The 20,174-nt window shown below is 42.9% G+C and overlaps 1 protein-coding gene across 4 annotated transcripts in view; it reads left to right on the top strand.

Annotated features, from left to right (window-relative positions):
- The window catches only part of AK7 (adenylate kinase 7), a gene marked incomplete at its 3' end in the record, with an annotated part of 70,449 nt that overhangs the window by 25,364 nt on the left and 24,911 nt on the right, over window positions 1–20,174 (top strand). For 3 of the 4 annotated variants that reach the window (XM_081293473.1, XM_081293474.1, XM_081293476.1), the window contains exons 6-10: window positions 1,052–1,132; window positions 3,646–3,734; window positions 6,250–6,340; window positions 7,753–7,830; window positions 10,094–10,243. In XM_081293473.1, coding sequence (XP_081149599.1) covers window positions 1,052–1,132; window positions 3,646–3,734; window positions 6,250–6,340; window positions 7,753–7,830; window positions 10,094–10,243 — 489 coding nt within the window. The remainder of the gene's footprint in view (window positions 1–1,051; window positions 1,133–3,645; window positions 3,735–6,249; window positions 6,341–7,752; window positions 7,831–10,093; window positions 10,244–20,174) is intronic. The other variant, XM_081293475.1, reaches the window with a different exon arrangement.

The raw sequence follows: 20,174 nt of genomic DNA on the forward strand, positions 1-20,174 counted from the left end.
TTCTTATCCTCATTACTTTTTTATTTTGAAAGTGTTTCACTGTGTTGCCCAGGTTGGCCTCAAAAAAATCCTGGACTCAAATGATCCTCCTTCCCTAGCCTCCCGAGTAGCCGGGATAACAGAAGTACCATTGCTCCCAGCTCTGTTTCTTAATTAAGCACATCCAGGTCACATATTTACTAGAATAGGAGTGGGAAGGGCACAGAGGAGGAAGATCAGTGCCCAGGTATGCTCTCTGCCCTAAGCTTCCAACATGCCAGAAAGCCATATTCCCTGGGCCACTCTCAGCACTGTGGTGAGTATTGAAACAGATAAATGCTGGGTGGGGTGTGGCTCAGTGGTAGAGCGCTTGCCTAGCACTTACCTGTGCCCCGGGTTCCGTCCCCAGTACCGCCACTGAGGCAAAGTCTCACAGTGCCTGGCCCATCCAGGTCGGGTGAGTGAACATCCATGCCAGCTAAAACTCCCCTAACTTGCTTCGTGCTCCACCCCTACCCTACTAAGTGGTTAAAGAACTTCACAGAAGGTCCTTTTTAAAGGTTCCTTCCCCCAGTACCAGGATAAAACTTTCATGTATTACATTTTTACAAATAATAGCTTTGGCTTTCATTGAATTAGGATTCCCAACTAAAAAAAAAAAAATTTTTTTTGTACCAGGGGATTGAACCCAGGGGTGCTTTACCACTGTCCTTCATCCCCAGCCTTTTTTATTTTTATTTTGAGACACTAAGTTGCTTAGGTCCTCACTAAGTTGCTGAGGCTGGCCTCAAACTTGTGATCCTCCTGCCTCAGCCTCCTGAGCTGCTGGGATTACAGGTGTGCACCACTGCACCAGCATTCAACTAAATTTTAATTGTGGTCAAAGACATTCCTGAATAGTGCAGAAGTGTGTTCTCCCATTTAAAGAACATTATTTCTGTCCTAGACAATACCCAAGAAGCCTGGAAGAGTTAATGAAACTTCCTTCAGTGCTCATTTTAACTTCTCAAATGATCTAGTCAACAAGATTGGTAAACATTATAAACAGCTTTTGTTCTGTTTTAACTAACAGGTCAAAAAACTTGCAACTTATGTTATTGCTGCCGGACTTCAGTATGGGGCGGAAGAAGGCATCTTACACACTTTTTTAAAGGTAGGACTTTTCAATGACTATGGATATTTTAACGTATTTTGCAGGACTCGGGGTGGAGCTCAGTGGTAGAGCACTTTGCCTCTGGGTTCCATCCCCAGCACCACAAATAAATAATAAATAGAAAGTGTGCTGCAATAAGGAAATGCAGATTGAAGGTGGCTAGTTCCACATAATAGGGAAAAACTTGGGCATCTACCGTTACCACCTGCGCTTAGTTACCATTATTAACCACTTATGTTCACACGCTGAGAACAGTAAAGGAAAAGATGGATTTCCTTTCATTGATGAAATAAATATTAAGTGCCGACCATGTGCCAACTCTTACAGGTACAGGGGACACAATAACATCATAAAGCCTCTGTCCTTGTGGTGCTTACTTCTAGTGGGGTAAGCTAAAAACAAAGAAGATGAAGATGTAAACAAAGACGCCAGCAAATATGGAACATTTCAGAAGTTGAAACACGCTACAAAACCCAGCAGCACAGAATAAGGTGGAGCGTGCCAGGATGGGGTCGCAACAGGGATAGGGCTTCTGTGTGATGGCTCAGGGAAGACTTTCTAAAGATGTGGTGTCTCAGGGAAAGGCAACGAGGGAAATCACTAAGGTGCTTTCTGGGGAAAGAACATTCCAAGCAGTGGGACTTGAATGCAAAGAGCCCAGGTGGAAATGTGATGGCTATGTTTGAGGAACAGCAGGAAGACCAGGAGGCCCAGGAGGTTCAGGGAGTCAGGCGGAGCCCAGGTCCCAGCCATGGTAAGAGCTTTGACTTTTTTGACTGTTTTGAGCAGAAAAGTCACAATCTATCTGAAGTTTTAAAAGATGGCACCTGTTCTGCGGCTATGTGAGGGTGTGGCCTAGCGGGGCAGGCAGAATGGAGAGGGAGAGAGACCAGCCAGGAGGGTCTGAGACCTGAGTGGAAACGGTGGTGATGCTGAAAATTGTTCCGGTCTGGGTGTGTAGGGAAGGTAGAGTTAGTGGGATTGCTCAGACTGTGAATGCAAAGGGGACTGAAAGCAGAGGACCGTGAAAAGCATCTGGGTGTAAGCAGTGGACGGATGGGGGCTGCAGGCTATTGAGATGGGCAGGATGGGCGCTGGAGTAGGGCAGGGTGAATGCAGTGGGAATTCAGGAGTCCAGTCTGGGCCTGTGACTGAAGATGACTGATTTCAAGCACAGATCAGAGTAGGCGGTTGGACGGTTGGACGTAAGAGTTAGAGATCAAAGGGAAGGTTTTAGATCTGTGGGACCCGACGACTTCACAAAGAGAAGGAACGTGGAGAAGATATGAGTCGGACACTCCAATGTTTAGGGGCTCCAGGGAGATGAGAGGGAATGAGGAGGGGAGGCTGCCGGGGTGCCGGGAGGTAAGAAAAGAAACAAGAGTATTGAGAGAGCCAAGCAAAAAAGTATCTAAAAAGAAAGAATGAAGGCTGGGGACAGCTCTGTCAAGGAGCGCTCACAAAGCACACACAAGGCCCTGAGCTCAAATCCACACTGCTGAGTCAATAAAGAGAAAGAAGGAAAGAAATCATGTCACATGCCACAGATAATCAAGTCAGATGAGACCTGAGAGTTGGCCACTGGGTTTTGTGAGGCTGTAGGACAACAGTCCCGCAGGAGTGGGTTCTGCAGGGAGCAGGTGGAGAGGAGTTGAAGAGGAATTTTGCCTTAAAAGAGGGATAGAGACAACAGGGGAGAGAGAGAGGGAAGAGGGTAGTTGAAAGGCTGGTTGGATTTATTTTTTAATAAATATGACAGCTGAAGAGGATAACCAACAGAAAACTCCCTGTCCTGTCCCCTCTCGGCCGCCCCTCCCTGCCTGACCGCTGAGTGTTGGCCTTACAGGCCTCTGCCGACCTTTGGTCTCCTCCCTCTCGGCTCTTTCCCGGGGTCACTCCCCCAGGACGGGCACCAGTGTCCTCCAGACCTAGCCCACCAGCCAGGCTCTCTCTTACACTCCAGCTCTACCAGTCCAGCTGCCCCCTCAGTCCCTTAACTCTACTTCTGAGCCACATCCCCAGCCCTAAATCCTGCAGTCACCCCCAAACCTGCTCCCCCTCCAGGGCTCCATCTCAGAAAATGGGACCACTCTACATCTAACTACCATCAGAACCCAGTTCCTCAGTTCCTCCTCCTCACCCATCACCAGCTTCCCAAACTGGTCAAACCCAACCTTCCTTCACCCACCTCCTGCTTCCCAACCTCTAGTAATTCTCCATTCAGATCAACTTTTTTTTTTTTTTTTTTTTTTTTTTTTAGCTTCCACGCATAAGAGGGAACATGTGGTACTTATCTTTCTGTGTCTGGCCTATTTCACTTAGCAGAATGTCCTGAAGTTACACTTTATTCCTCCTGAGAGGAGTGAATTCTAGATAAATTTCATGAGGACTGATTTATGAAGCCTCTCCTGGAGGGGATTTCTCAGCTGGTGGTCAGCTCTTCTGGAGCTCGTGATCTGCAACAGTCAAACCCATAGAACCAGGGGAAATGCTTTTCTTTTTTTTTCTTTTAGATAGCTTGGTTGGGTGAGGTTCCTGCTTTACCTGTTTTTGGAGATGGAACAAATGTAATTCCGGCAATTCATGTTCTTGACCTAGCAGGGTAAGCATTCTCCCGGAAAGGGGACTCTCCTAGATGGTTTGTGTATCAGTCTGTTAACTAATCTGTACTGAGAACTCAGCAGTGTTGTCAAATTGATTCTTCACCACACCCTGGCAGGGGGTATCTTACTATCTCCATTTGCATCTGATGAGAATTATATCTACATGTCTAGATTTTTGTTTTGTTTTGTCTTACTTTGTTATGATGCTGGGGGTGGAACCCAGGCCTTAGACATGCTCAGCAAGTGCTCCACCACTGAGCCACACCCTCGCCCTCAACGCTCCCCACTTTTTAGAATTTTTTTTTAAAATATTGACTTTTTACTTATAGATGAACACAACACTTTTACTTTGTTTTATGTGGTGCTGAGGATCAAATCCGGTGCCTCACGCATCGTAGGCGAGCGCTCTGCCTCTGAGCACAACCCCAGCCCTAAGGCCCTGTACTTCTGATGACAGGTTCAGGTTCATCTCTTGGGAACTTTGTCAGCAGAGTGACCCTTCTGGAAAAGAAAGAACTTGTTCTGTACACTCTGGGAACATAGTTTGCCTTTCCTTTGTCCAGATGAGATGGGGATGTCAGGCCCACCAAACTAAATTCCACAAATCAGATGACCAACTGTCGACCTGAAGCTTTTTCTTTCTTTTTTTTTGCAACTGGAGGTAAAGTGCCAATTCAAAAGAAGAACTCTGCCTTTAAGTTTATTCTGAGGTAAATGTGAATGACCATGGCCCAGGAACACTGACTCAAGATACCTATAAATCAATACATCAACAAACACACCGGTGGGCCCATTAGGCATGTGGGTCAGTGGGAGATTCTCCTGCAGGTAACAGGTATTACCTCACAGCACTCCACTCTGGGGTGGAAGGGGGCTGGAGGTCGCTAGGCTTAGCAATACATTCCAAGAGGTTTACCTAATAGTCACGGGAATGTCAGGTCACACACAGAGGTTAAAAGTAAATGGTTGTTTTCTAAGGGGCCCACCATGGCCCAAGATGATGTCCACTCTTGATCAATGACAATCATCTCTCCACAGCCGCAGGGTTCACACAGCAAAGGTTGGACAGTCTCCACGGTTTCCAGTACAGATGTGGCTTCTTCAGAGAACTTAGCTGACCCAGGGGCTCCCACCCTGCCACCCAGACAGGTCCTGAGACCTTCTCCTTAGAAGACCCTGCCTTCCAGGGTCCAGGGACCCACTCCCCACCCCAGGCACGCTCCCAGGGAGGGAACAGTTTCTGCCCTTCAGAGAGGGGCTGGTTTCCGCCCTCCCCTCATCCACTGGCCACAGTGATTAGTCATGGTCCCAGAAAGATTTACCAGGAAGCGAGTGAAGCAGACGTCACCGCCATTCCCCTATGTGCGTGCCTTTCAAGGCCCTGAACCTCATTTTTATTATTGTTCTTAAAGAATTTCTTAAAGTTTCAACTCCACCAAACCTCGATCTGCTCCAGCCTGCATTAACTCTGGGAGCGAAGGAGCCAGACCCGCCCTGGCCTTTTGCAGACATTGTGCATTGTGTAACAGGGTTCTCAAGATGTGGCTGAAAGGCTCTTTTACATTCTTAGGACAAAATACTTAGCATCAGTCTACAACATCTTGCTCCCAATAAATTAGTGAAAATGTTCTCATTATGGAACTTGGGGCCCTCTTCAGTAACACTGTTTTCTTCTTCCAAATTTCTCTGAAGATTGCCAAATACTTAACAGAAGATAAGAAACTAAAAAAAAAAAATCTGATAAATTAAATATAAAACAAATGTAAAATGAACTGTTATTGTTTCATTTAGATGTGTGCATTTTTCTTTCATTTTACTGAAGAGGAAGCTAAAATGGGGTTGGGTGGAGAGGCCCTTGTGATGGACTTCTATTAACCCTAGTTCTCTCCAGATCCTTCAATCTGCGCAACCCCTGCTCTGCCCTCTCCAGAGCTCTGGGGATTGGAAGGTTTCTTCACTTGGATTTTCTCATTGATAAAACAGGGATGGTGGTAGTGCCTGTCTAGTAGGCTGTTGTGAGGATTCAGTGGCAGAGCACCTCGGCACAGTCCTGGCTAGAGTTAAGCACTCAGAAATGTTGACAGTCAATCATTCAGAGTAGGAGAGCTCAGGCTTGGTCACTGCTGCTATGCGACTTCCTTGAGATACTGCTTCTCTGCATCAGTGTTTCACTTTGTCAGACAACAACTCCAAGCAGTCGGGAGGTTCGTGGGTAGGGGCTTCCTGACTTAACGGGATGGCGAGGTGCTGCGGACTAGGAGAAGCCCAGATCCAGGGCCAGGCGTTTCTGACTTTAAAGGCTGGCTCCACTGCTTTCCTCGTAGGTGGTCAGCCTGAGAAATGCCATCCTTGGGTGCAAGGATATCCTTGGATAATGATCCCAACCCCAACTTTGTTGGCGATTAAGAGAGAGAATTTTTTAACCCTTCAAATGCCATGTCGGGGGGTGGAGTTCAGTGAATTCTAGTTCATTGTCTCTCCTCAACTTTTCTTCTCTTCTCTGTTGCTCTGCAGAGTGATACAAAATGTAATAGACCACGTGCCAAAGCTCCATTACCTGGTGGCTGTGGACGAATCAGTCCATACCCTAGAGGACTTTGTCAAGGTACGGCACTCGGGAGTGATTTGTTAAATAGCTTTGCCCCTAAACAAATATTAGGAATTCGTTGTGCTAATAAGACTGAGGACTCCTAAAATAGAATGTCCTTAAAACTAGAACTCTGTATTTGCAGTCTGTACTTTGGGGAGTTACTACCAAAATGGCCTTCCTTCATCCTACAAGGGGAACAGGAAGGACCACATAGGGCTCTGGCTGAGAGGACAAACGTCACTGCACCAAGGACACACGGATGACACAGTAGAATCCTAAAGAGTGTGTGGAGACACTGTTCTCACAGTATGGATATGCCCAGGCTCACCAGCCCTCCTGGCCACCTCCAGGCCATGCTGGCTCATGCCACCACCTCGCAGCCTGGGGAGTGTGACCCTCGCCCTGCCCCGCCTGCCTCCTCTCTCTGCATTTGTAAGATTGGGCTTAGATCTCTTCCTTGGCACCCTCCCTACTCCTGCAAAGCTCCCCCTCCAGCCAGAGGCCTCTCTTCCATGCTCCCAGAGTATCTTAGTCTGTCTGGGGTTATAACACAGCACTGCAACTTGGCAGACTTTGTCCCTCAGTCATGGAGGCTGGGAAGTCCAAGATCAAAGCGCTGATAGATTTGGTGAAGACTCGCTGTCTGGCTTCATAGACGTCACCTTCTCCCTGTGTGCCCACGTGGTGGAAGGAGGCAGGGAGCTCTCTCTGGCCTCCTTTATCAGGGCACTAATCTCATTCATGAGCCTCCAACCTCATGAACCGATGGGCTCCCCAATCCCCACCTCCTAAATCCAACATGCTTAGGATTTCAGCATGTGAAGTCGGGGTAATGGGGAGCACAGACTGTCAAGGACAAAATCATAACTAATTTAGTTACAGTTGTAATTAGCTTTTATTCTCAATTCAGGAAATCATGAAAGCCTCCGTTCTACAAAACAGAACAAGGGTTCCCACAGGGCTATCATAGCAAGCAAAACACTTATGGGTTAGCATCAGGTTACTTTTTTGTAAGGGTTAAAGCAGAGGGATCTCCTTAATTAAGCTGACTCGGGTAGACAGGAATCTCCTGTTTGGGGGAAAAATAGTTCTATTTGGGTCTATCTGCTTCCCTGTTTCAGCTTGATTGGGTGGCACTTAGCATGGGTCACTCCATTTTGGTTAGGTCTAGTCTGCTGGGGCCTCGTGCCACAGTTCAGTCTGGAACAGTTATCTGTGTCTGTCTCCCTTTTCAAACTGGGAGCTCCTCCAGGGCAGAGACTGGGCCTTACTCATCTCTATCTCCAATATTTTTTCAAAATAAGTAACTAACTATGTACCCTCTATGCCCTGCACTCTATTTTGGAGTATATAAATATTCAGTTCTGTTCACATTCATTTGAGAAGTTTTATATAAACTAAATAACATCTCTACTCTTCCCTAACAGTGCATCAGTAAACACACCGGCCCTGGAAAAACCCAGAAAGTACCCAAAGAAAATGCTTACCTAATCAAGGATTTAAAAGTTAGTATATAATAAATTCTTTAAAAAAAAAAAAAAAAACTGTTTTCTAAACCCTGCTGGTTCCTGAGGGTGTGGGTGGAGGCCTGTCTGCAAAGCTTGTGTTCTAGCTGCTCTACTTAAAGCAGTTTCCTCTTCTAGCCTCGGTTTTCATTTGTGAAAACCCCTCAGAGGCCGTAGTCAGAGAAGGTGTGTGAACGCTGATGTGTAAACTGCTACCCAAACACTGGGTGTGTTCACCTTGGCCTGTTTCTAAAATTCCATGAGCTGAGTGAGATTCCAACCTTTCATCACATCACAACAACAAATAGCTTGTAGTCAGGTGGTGAGCTCTTTAAGCTTGCTTTAAGATGTAATCTGGTTTTTTTGTTGTTGTTGTTGTTTGTTCCTTTCTTTTGTTTTTCCTAAGTACTGGGGCTTGAACCAGGATGCTCTACTACTGAGCTGCATACCCAGCCCTGTTTATTTTGAGACAGGGTCTTACTAAATTGCTGAGGCTGACCTCAAACTTTCAATCCTCCTGCCTCAGCCTCCTAAGGAGCTCCTACATGCTGAGGCACGTGGGGTGGCACCTGGCTTAAGCACCATATTTACATATTTAAGAGTGATATTTTGCCAGTGCACGGTGGCACATGCCTGAAATCCCAGTTACACAGGAAGCTAAGGTAGGAGAATTCCAAGTTCTTGACCAGCCTTGTTATGCTCGAATTCGGGACCCCCAAAAGACCACCAGAGACCAAGATCGATGTAAACAGCAAAGAGGTGTTTATTGCAAGCTAGCTCAGTCCTCCACGAGCACACAGCAACTGGTGACGCTGAGAGGCCCGAACCCAGCCCAGGTTTGCAGCAGTTTTATACATTCTTTGGAGAAGGCAGGGACCCCCACATACATCATAGCATCTCTTAGCAAATCATCACACACTGCGGGAAAATCAAATAACAACTCTAAAACATGATTAGCACAGTCACTGGCGGGAACAAGTTGGGTAAGGGTGATTGGTCAGTATAAAAGGGGTATTCATTTGAACTGATTGGTTTAAACCAAGAGGGGTGTTCATGCTGAACTACATGGTTTCCCAACATGTTATCAACCACCATAAACTACTGGGAAGGGTCATCTGGCATCCCAGGTATTTCCCTGTCTCATGCTGATTGGTGGCTGCTAGGGGGTTGCTATGGATCCCCACCTAGCCGGACTGAGTCAGGGACACCTGGCGTAGCAGATCTCTCCTGTTATTTGTAGATAAACATCTTAGCAGGGTGGGAATGTGCCTAGGAGTGCTCTGTGGGTCTTTACAAGGACAAAGGTCATGTTCCTTCCTTGGACAGGCTTTGCTCTGAGGTAGAGGCTGGTTTTTCAGCCTCAGCAACCAAGACTCTGTCTCAAAATAACAAATAAAAAAGACCAGGTGGGGCCTAGTGATGTGGCGCGCATACAATAATCCCAGCAGTTTGGGAGGCTGAGGCAAGAGGGTCATGAGTTCAAAGGCAGCCTCAGCAAAAAGTGAGGTGCTAAACAACTCAGTGAGACCCTGTCTCTAAATAAAATACAAAATAGGGCTGGAGATGTGGATCAGTGTTCAAGTGCCCCTGAGTTCAATCCCTGTTACATTCTTCCACCAAAAAAAAAAAAAAAAAAAAGAAAGAGAGAAAGAAAAAGAAAAACCTAGGTGGAAGAGTGCCCTAGTTCAATCTTCAGTACCACCAAGAATGATAGACAGCTGTGGTGCTGTAAGAACTGATACCACTGGTGGCCTCTGGGGAGCAGAGCTGGGAAGGTGATGTTTGGGGAACAGAGGGATTGTTTTCTGTTATACTTATCATTCTTTTGGATTTTAAACCATGGGACTGCATTATTTGAAAAGTAGATGCTATTTAATTTTTTTTAAAGCACTGGGTGGGATGTAGCTCTGTGAAAGAACATTTGTCTGAGACATACAAAGCCCTGAGCTTGCTCCCCAGTACTGCCCCCAAAATGCTTTAAAGGGAGTGGAAGTGCTTCAGGGTTGAGCCTTCAGCTCAGGGTGGAGCACAGTCCTCACATGCCTGAGGGCCCAGGTTCCACCCCCCGCAGCACACAAGATAAACAATAATCCTATCCTGTTATCAATAATCATATCCCTGGCAGTACTCAGCTCTGGATGAACTGACTTCCTAATTAATGCATGCATTCTGTTTTTCTTCAAGAACTGAAGTGATTTGGATCTGTTACAACTGTCAATATGAAACAAAAAAGGTAAATTTCTAATTTTACTTTAACTCTTAGCAAGAGTGTCTTGATCATTTGCTGGTCAACCTAAAAATGGAAGCGCTCTTCGTCAAGGAGAATTTTAATATCCGATGGGTTGCCCAGACGGGATTTGTGGAAAATATCAACAATATCCTCAAAGAGTACAAGCAAAGCAGAGGATTATTGGTAACTATAATAATTTCTTATTTAAACTTCTGATTTAAGCAAAATAAAGGAAACTGACTTTGGGTGCGATTTACCAAAGTATCTTCTTTTTCAAATATCAAAACATCTAACTTCAAGTTGTTTTTTAAATTTGACAAATCTGTCCAGGTCTGACAATTTACATGCATGTTAGTTACATTAATATTGCCAATGGAACATTAAACAACTTAAAGTGAGCTTTGAAAGTAAGAGTTATGCAAATTGAGCATGATGGTGAGCTCAACAATAATTGTGGCAAAATTGTCTATGCAAGGAAATGTACCCAGGTATCTTACTGTCTGGCCAGTTTCAGGGGAGGGTAGGTTGGACTTAGCAGAAGTCTGTAAACTACTTCGATTTCTTTCTACTGGCCAGAGGATTAACTGGTTATTTAATACTCAGAATCTTTCAAGGTAGGTATTCTTCTTGAAAAATTAATTAACAAATAAAAATTATATATATTTATCATATACAGCCTGATGCTTCAAAATATGTATCCACTGTGGAATATGGAATGTGTAAATTAATTAATGTGCATTACTTGACATACTTAACTGTTTTTTGTGGTGAAAAATACCTACACTAGATATTCTTTTTAGTTTTGATTTTTTTTTTTTTTTTGCGGGAGGGTACTAGGGATTGAACTCAGTGGCACTCAACCACTGAGCCACATCCCCAGCCCTTTGATTGGTTTTCATAAATGTGTTTATTGGTGCATTATTAGTTATACATAATGGTAGGGTTCATTTTGACATGATCACACACACATGGAGTCCCCAGTACCTCCTGTTTCCTTTCCCTCCTCCCTTACCCTCCTCCCCTTCCTCTACTGGTCTTCCAGTTATTTATTTATTTATTTATGCTTTATAAATATACATAAAGGTGGAATTCACTGTGATACTTTCATACACACACACACACAGCGTAGTTTGGCCAATTTCATTCTGTAATCCCTCCCTTTCCTCATCCCTCCTCCTCTCCCCTGATTCCCCTTCTCTACTCCACTGATCTCCCCTCTGTTTTGTGGAATCTGTCCTCCCTTTCCCCCACCCTTGTTTTGCTCCAGCTTCTGCATATGAGAGAAAACATTTGACCCTTGACTTTCTAGGTCTGGCTTATTTCACTCAGCGTGATGTTCTCCATGGATGTTCCATCCATTTACCAGCAAATGTCATAATTTCATTCTTCTTTATGGCTGAGTAAAACTCCACTGTGTATTTATATCACATTTTTAAAAAAATATTTATTTTTTAGTTATAGTTGGACACAACACCTTTATTTTACTTATTTATTTTATGTGGTGCTGAGGTGGAACCCAGGGCCTCGCACCTGCCGGGCGACTGCTCTACCGCTGAGCCACACCCCAGCTCTCACATTTTCTTTATTCATTTATCTTTATTCATTTATCTGTTGTGCACCTGGGCTGGTTCCATAATTTGGTTTTTATTAATTGCACTGCTATAAACATTAAATGTTCCTGTATCACTATAGTATATGTTGATTTTAGTTCTTTTGGACAAACCACCAAGAAGTGGGGTAGCTGGGTCATATGGTGGTTCCATTCCTAGTCTTTTGAGGAATCTCCATTCTGCTTTCTGAAGTGGTTATATTAATTTGCAGTCCCACCAATAATGTATGGCTGTATCTTTTCCCCACATCCTCTCCACCATTATTATTATCTGTGTTCTTGATGATTGCCATTCTAACTGGAGTGCAATGTAGTTTTTTTTTTTTTAATTTATTTTACTTTTTATTTAGTTTTTGGCAGACACAACATCTTTGTATGTGGTGCTGAGGATCGAACCCGGGCCGCATGCATGCCAGGCGAGCGCTCTACCGCTTGAGCCACATCCCCAGCCCTGCAATGTAGTTTTGATTTGCATTTTCCTGACTACTGGGAACATTTTTTCACATTTTTGTTGGCCATTTGTTTTCTTCTTTTGAGAAATGTCTGTGTAGTTCTTTACCAGATTATTGTTTGGGTTATTTCATTTCTTGGGTGTTAAGTTTTTCGAGTTCTTTATATATTATGGATATTAATTCCCTTTTGGATATTAATTCTCTGCAAGAAGTAGCTGGCAAAGATCTTCTCCCAGTCTGTAGGCTTTCTCTTCAGGCACTCATTTTCTTTGCTTACAGAAACTTTTTAATTTGCTGACATCCCACTTTTTGGTTCTTGGTTGTATTTCTTGAGCTTTAGGAGTCTTGTTAAGGAAGCCGATGCCTGCACCAATTCACTGACCCTGGGTTTTCTTCTAGCAATTGCAAAGTTTCTGGTCTAATTCCTAATTCTTTAATCCATGTTGATTTGACTTTTGTACAAGGTGAGAGAGGGATCTAGTTTCATTCTTCTACCTATGGATATCCAGTTTTCCCAGCATCAGTTGTTAAAAAGGCTGTCTTTTCTCCAATATGTATTTTTGGCACATTTGTCAAATGTCAGCTGACTGTCACTATGTGGATTTGTGTCTTCTATTCCATTGCTCTTTGTGTCTCTTGTGTTACTAGAGCTCTGTAGATGGTTGAGGTCGGGTGTTGTGATGTCTCCTCTGTCTCTCCTCCTGCTCAGGACTGCTTTGGCTATTCTTGGTCTTTCATTCTTCCACATGAATTTTAAGACTGTTGTTGTTGTTCTAGTTCTGTGAAGGATGTCATTGGTACTTTGTGGGGAGTGCATTGAATATGTATATTGCTTTTGGTAATGTGTCCATTTTAACAACATTAATTCTGTCTATCCAAGAACATGGGAGGGGTCTTTCCATCTTCTAAGGTCTTCTTTAATTTATTTCTGCAGTATTGTAGTTTTCATTATAGAAGTATTTCACCTCCTTTGTTAGATTTATTCCCGAGTGGTTTTTTTTTTTTTTGAGGTTATTGTGAATGGGATATTTTTCTTGATTTCTTTCCCAGCAGATTCATTATTGGAATGTAGGAAAGTTATTGATTTACCAGTGTTGATCTTGTGTCCTGCTATTTTGTGGATTCATCAGCTCTAGAAGTTTTTTTTTCCCCACATAATCAATGTTTTAAGGTAGTTTTTTGTTTTTGTGATGCTGGGAACCAAACTCAGGGCCTCATGTTCAGATAGGTACTCTTATCTCTACATTATAGATGAGGAAACTGGGGTTCAGAGAGATGAAGCAACGTCTTCAAGGTCACACAACTACTCAGGGATTCAAACTTAGGGTGCAGACTTAGTAAGAATTGTCTCATTTCACCACAGTGCCTCTACACCTCCTATCTGAAGTCGGATAAATGCAGCACCTGCCCAAATCATTGGGCTAATCCCAGGGAAGTGTTCTACAGATGAAAGTAGGTCATTCGTAAGAAAATGCTTTGAAAATGTAAAATAGCCTGTGAGTAAAAAGTGTCACCATTATCACAATTACTGTTCATGGAAACCTGCAGCTAAGCAAGCGCAGTGTTCCCATGGTACCTACCCTAAGAAACACGATCTCACAGTTAAGAATAAGTAAAAGATACTCCACAGGGCATGGTAGCTTGTGCTGCTGGTGTCATTTGGGAGGCTGAGGCAGGAGGATCATTTGAACCCAAGGGTTTGGGGCCAGGTTGGGCTGCAAAGCAGGACCCTGTCTCTTAAAAAAAAAAAAGAAAAAAGAAACTTAGCAGAAGAAATAATGATCCCTGTAAGTATCTGTATTCCCTGATGGGGAGATAATCCTGAGGCAGTGCCCAGCCAGCCCTAGGTGTTAGACAGTGTTTTCCTCTGGAGGTCAATTTTAAAACAGCAGCACGAGCTTAGAGATATGACAAGACACTTTAAAGAGACCTTATGGTTTCTGATTAGCAACACTGCACAGAACATGATAGAAGGAATAGTGTATCTAAAAACTAAACGAGGGCTGGTGGTGGGTAGAGCTCTTGCCTAGCATCCTCAAGGCCCTGGTTTCCACCTCCAGCACCTCAAAATTAAAAAAAAAAAAAACTAGACAAAGTCTATTCATCCCTGGGCACTGGCTAGCAGCATAGAATAGGAAGCTGCCAGGCCCGGCATAGGAAGCATTCCGCCAGCAGCATCCCATGCCTCCATCCAGGACAGGGTCTCGAGCCATGCCCTCCCATGACCGCAGCTTCTCTAGCAGGGCTGGGTGACCACTGCTGCAGAGAGACACAGAGGAAGCCACTCAACAGCAGCTCATCCCACTCCCCTTGTTCTGATCAATGTTCAGCAAGCAAACCTGGGCGGACTTGGCTGCCGTGCTTGTCTGCTCTAGGGGAGGAAATGTGCCAGACCTGTGGACTTGGAGCATTCCGAGCTCTGTGGCAGCCGTGCTTCTCCTTATAAGTAGATGAGTGACCAGATGCAGAAGCTAGAGGGAAATAAAGGAAAGGGGCGGGAGGCCTAGTATATAGTGAAGGTAAAGGGAAGAGCAGTAATGGAGGAGGAGGAGACGGAGAGGGGAGCAGAGGGTGGGGAAGGGGAAGCAATGAGGATGGATTCTTTAAAAATGTATTATATGCATACACAAATATGCCTTTTTGCATAAATAAAAGGAATTGATCAGATATAAATAAATAGATGAACAAGCACAAGGAAGTGTAGTAGTGTAGAGAGAGGAGAACGGGGGAGGGGAGGGAAGACAGGAAGGAAAATGGGGAGGGAAAAGGAGGGATAGTGACTGAAATCTCATCCCACGCGGGTCTGAATCTGTCCTGATGAACCCAGCTACTGTGTGTAACTATAAAGCTCTAATAAAAAATCAAATAAAGACAACATCTTATATGCTGTCAGTACTAAAACAGTGAAAGTTCATTGGTCATTAAAATAAGTTAGAGGATTCCAACATGGCGGCGGGCGCGGAGAGATCAAGTCTCTGACCTCTTCAGCTGCGCGGGCATAGGGAGTCGTAATCCGTCTAAATGCTGTTTGCTCAGGATCACTAGGCATTGCTGAACTGACGTGGATCTGGGGCGATCAGTCTGGGCCTCTCAGAACACACACTGAGCCCGGATCAGCTGAATTCAAGCTCCCGTTCGCCTGCTTCCCGCAGACAAACAGCTGTGACTCAGCACTAATCCATCCGGCTGAAACAACTGGTCGGCCCTTCTGATCCTACGGAGGTAAATGCCTACCGAGCCTTCATAGGTAGTGGCCACAGGTTTGAAATGGGGCTTGGGAGAGACAGTAAGGACCCACCCGTTGCATTGGTCGCCCGGCAAAGGGAAACGAACTGTCGCCATTTGTAAGAGACACCACCATGGCAGAGAACTGACGTCATCAGACTGCGGCCGAGATAACTTCATTGAAACCTGCGGCTACAGGTGTGTAATCCCCTAGCCTTCCCTCTCCACACATCGGGGAAACCTTAAGGGCCCCTCCCAGCTCTCCCGTAAGGGCCCCTCCCAGCTCTCCTATGAGCGCGATAGCCAGACCGAGGGAATCAGATGTGGCGCGGGACCCGTGGCGCGGAACTCCCGGCTACCGCTCTCACCAGTGCTGACAACTGAGGTCTCTTGCACCAGCTACTGGGGGCATGGCTACCGGAGGGCAAGTAAAATTCGCTGAGGATTCTCAGCCCCAAGCTCTACCAACTTAGGGTCTGAGGGAATGGCAAAGTGGGAGAGTGTGCCCAGTCGTCCATGAAAACAGGGCTCCCGGGAGCAGCAGACCTGGCGTGTAGCCAGTATTGTGGTGAGCGGCACCCATGAGAGGGGCCTGGCTAGAGGAAAAGTGGGGAAGTGACTAGACACAAGAGGAGGCCCTAGGCACTCAGGATTGGAGACCTGCCCAGTCTGGGAGGAGCTGCTGCACAGTGATTGGTTCCCGCGTATTGACAGGAGAAACTTGGCTGGTGGGCACAGCGCCACCTACTGGAAGAGAAGTTAATCAAACTCTAAGACTGCATTTATTAGGTTTTTTTTTTTCTCTTTTTTTTGATTTGGGTTTTTTCTTTCATTTTCATTTTTCTTACTTGTTGTTTTTTAAATGTTTTTCTTCTAATTATAATGTTAATTTTTTTATTATTTTTAAAAAATTTTTTTTAAATTTTTTTTCTTTTTTTATTTCCTATTTTTTTCTTCTTTTGTCTTTTCATTTCTTTTCAATTTTCTTATTCCCCCTTCCTTGAATTCTACCTGCTTACTTTCATTCTCTTTAGTGACTTCTTCCCTTCCCTTCTAATACCTTTCCTCCCAAGCATCAAATAAATTTATAGGAGTAAACAGTAACTCAGCAGTCAAACAGAACAAGAAGTAACATGAGAAACTTGAAAAGGCAAGGAAGAAAAGGAGTACAAACAATGCAGGATAGCCTAAATATTCAGGAGGACCTAGAGTCATCAGAAAAATGGTCATATAAAGACCTCAAGGAACACCTTAGACAGATGGAATGGAACCTTAAAGAGGATACAAGACAGCAAATTCAAGCAGCGAAAGAACACATTGAGAATGAATTACATAAACAGATAAAAGAAGAAGTTAAGCATCTTTATAAGGAGATAGAGATTATAAAAAATAACCAAACAATAATTCTAGAAATGAAGGAAACGATAAACCAAATTAAAAACTCAAATGAGAGTATCACTAACAGTGGAGCAAGTAGAAGCCAGAATGTCAGATAATGAAGACAAAATATATCATCTTGAAAAGAGTCTAGCCAACTCAGAAAGGCTGGTAAAAAATCACGAGAAAAACATCCAAGAGTTATGGGATAACATAAAAAAACCAAACTTCCGAGTCATCGGGATAGAAGAAGGTACAGATTCAAACCAAGGGAATGAGTAACCTGCTGAATGAAATAATTACAGAAAACTTTCCAGAAATAAAAAAGGAAACAGATATACAAATTGAAGATGCATACAGGACACCGAGCACACAAAATCACAGTAGACCAATGCCAAGACACATTGTTATGAAGATATCCAATATACAGAACAAAGAGAAAATATTAAAAGCTACAAGAGAAAGGAGGCAGATTACATTCAGGGGTAAACCAATAAGGTTAACAACGGATTTTTTATCACAGACGCTGAAAGCGAGAAGATCCTGGAACAACGTATTTCAAACACTGAAAGACAATGGATGCCAACCAAGAATTCTGTATCCAGCAAAATTAAGCTTCAGGTATGACAACGAAATAAAAATCTTTCATGATAAACAAAAGTTAAAAGAATTTGCAGCCAGAAAACCAGCATTGCAAAGCATTTTGAGCAAAACACTACACGAGGAAGAAATGAAAAACAATAACCAAAACCATCAGTGGGAAGTGCCTCGGTAAAGACAGAGGGTGAGGGGAAAGATAATCATGGAGAAACAAACTAAATTTTTTTAAAAAAAGGATAAATAATCAAACATGGCTGGAAGTACAAACCATATATCAATAGTAACTCTGAATGTTAATGGCTTAAACTCTCCAATAAAGTGACATAGGCTGGTATCATGGATTAAAAAAACAAATCCAACAATATGCTGCCTCCAGGAGACACATCTGATTGGAAAAGACATACACAGACTGAAGGTGAAAGGATGGGAAAAAATATACCACGCACACGGTCCTCGTAAGCAAGCAGGGGTGGCCATCCTCATATCGAATAAAATCGACTTCAAGACTAAGTTAATCAAAAGGGATAAGGAAGGACATTATATACTGTTAAAAGGAACCATTCACCAACAAGACATAACAATTATCAATATTTATGCACCAAATAATGGTGCTGCGACATTCATAAAACAAATTCTCCTCAAGTCCAAGAATCAAATAGACCACAACACAATAATTATGGGTGACTTCAACACACCTCTCTCACCATTGCACAGATCCTCCAAACAAAAGTTGAATAAAGAAACTATAGAACTCAATATCACAATCAATAACCTAGACTTAACTGATATATATAGAATATATCAACCATCATCAAATGGATATACTTTTTTCTCAGCAGCACCTGGATCCTTCTCAAAAATAGACTATATATTATGCCATAGGGCAACCCTCAGTAAATATAAAGGGGTGGAGATAATACCATGCATTTTATCTGATCATAATGGAATGAAACTAGAAATCAATGATAAAAGAAGGAAGGAAAAATCCTACATCACATGGAAAATGAACAATATGTTACTGAATGATCAATGGGTTACGGAAGACATAAAGGAGGAAATCAAAAAATTCTTAGAGATAAATGAAAATACAGACACAACATATCGGAATCTATGGGACACAATGAAAGCAGTTTTAAGAGGGAAATTCATCGCCTGGTGGTCATTCCTCAAAAAAAGAAAAAAACAACAAATAAATGAGCTCACGCTTCATCTCAAAGCCCTAGAAAAGGAAGAGCAAAATAACAGCAAATGTAGCAGAAGGCAAGAAGTAATTAAAATCAGAGCAGAAATCAATGAAATTGAAATAAAAGAAACTATTGAAAGTTCTTCGAAAAAATAAATAAGATCGACAGACCTTTAGCCATGCTAATGAAGAGAAGAGAGAGAGAACTCAAATTACTAACATACGGGATGAAAAAGGCAATATCACAACAGATGCTACAGAAATACAGAAGACAATTAGAAATTATTTTGAAAACCTATATTCCAATAAAATAGAAGATAGTGAAGACATCGATAAATTTCTTAAGTCATATGATTTGCCCAGACTGAGTCAGGAGGATACACACAATTTGAACAGACCAATATCAATGGATGAAATTGAAGAAGCAATCAAAAGACTACCAACCAAGAAAAGCCCAGGACCGGATGGGTATACAGCAGAGTTTTACAAAACCTTTAAAGAAGAATTAATACCAATACTTTTCAAGTTATTTCAGGAAATAGAAAAAGAGGGAGCTCTTCCAAATTCATTCTATGAGGCCAACATCACCCTGATTCCGAAACCAGACAAAGACACCTCAAAGAAAGAAAACTACAGACCAATATCTCTAATGAACCTAGATGCAAAAATCCTCAATAAAATTCTGGCGAATTGAATACAAAAACACATCAAAAAAATTGTGCACCATGATCAAGTAGGATTCATCCCTGGGATGCAAGGATGGTTCAATATACAGAAATCAATAAATGTTATTCACCATATCAATAGACTTAAAGATAAGAACCATATGATCATCTCGATAGACGCAGAGAAAGCATTCAACAAAGTACAGCATCCCTTTATTTTCAAAACTCTAGAAAAAATGGGCTGGGGATGTGGCTCAAGCGGTAGCGCGCTTGCCTGGCGTGCGTGCGGCCCGGGTTCGATCCTCAGCACCACATACCAACAAAGATGTTGTGTCCGCTGAGAACTAAAAAATAAATATTTAAAATTCTCTCTCTCTCTCTCTCTCTCTCTCTCTCTCTCTCTCTCCTCTCTCACTCTCTCTTTAAAAAAAAACTCTAGAAAAACTAGGGATAACAGGAACTTTCATCCCTTTATGTTCAAAACATTAGAAAAACTAGGGATAACAGGAACTTACCTTGACATTGTAAAAGCTATCTATGCTAAGCCTCAGGCTAGCATCATTCTGAATGGACAAAAGTTGAAGGCATTCCCTCTAAAATCTGGAACAAGACAGGGATGCCATCTTTCACCACTTCTATTTAATTTAGTCCTTGAAATACTAGCCAGAGCAATTAGACAGACAAAAGAAATTAAAGGCATAAAAATAGGAAAAGAAGAACTTAAATTATCACTGTTTGCGGACGACATGATTCTATACCTAGAAGACCCCAAAGGATCTACAAAGAAACTACTAGAACTAATAAATGAATTCAGCAAAGTGGCAGGATATAAAATCAACACACATAAATCAAAGGCATTTCTGTATATCAGCAACAAAACTTCTGAAACGGAAATGAGGAAAAACACTCCATTCACAATATCCTCAAAAAAAAAAATAAATAAAATACTTGGGAATCAACCTAACAAAAGAGGTGAAAGATTTATACAATGAAAACTATAGAA

Source organism: Spermophilus citellus (genome assembly GCF_964194105.1).
Source record: "Spermophilus citellus genome assembly, chromosome: 4".
NCBI classification, from domain to species: Eukaryota; Metazoa; Chordata; class Mammalia; order Rodentia; family Sciuridae; genus Spermophilus; species Spermophilus citellus.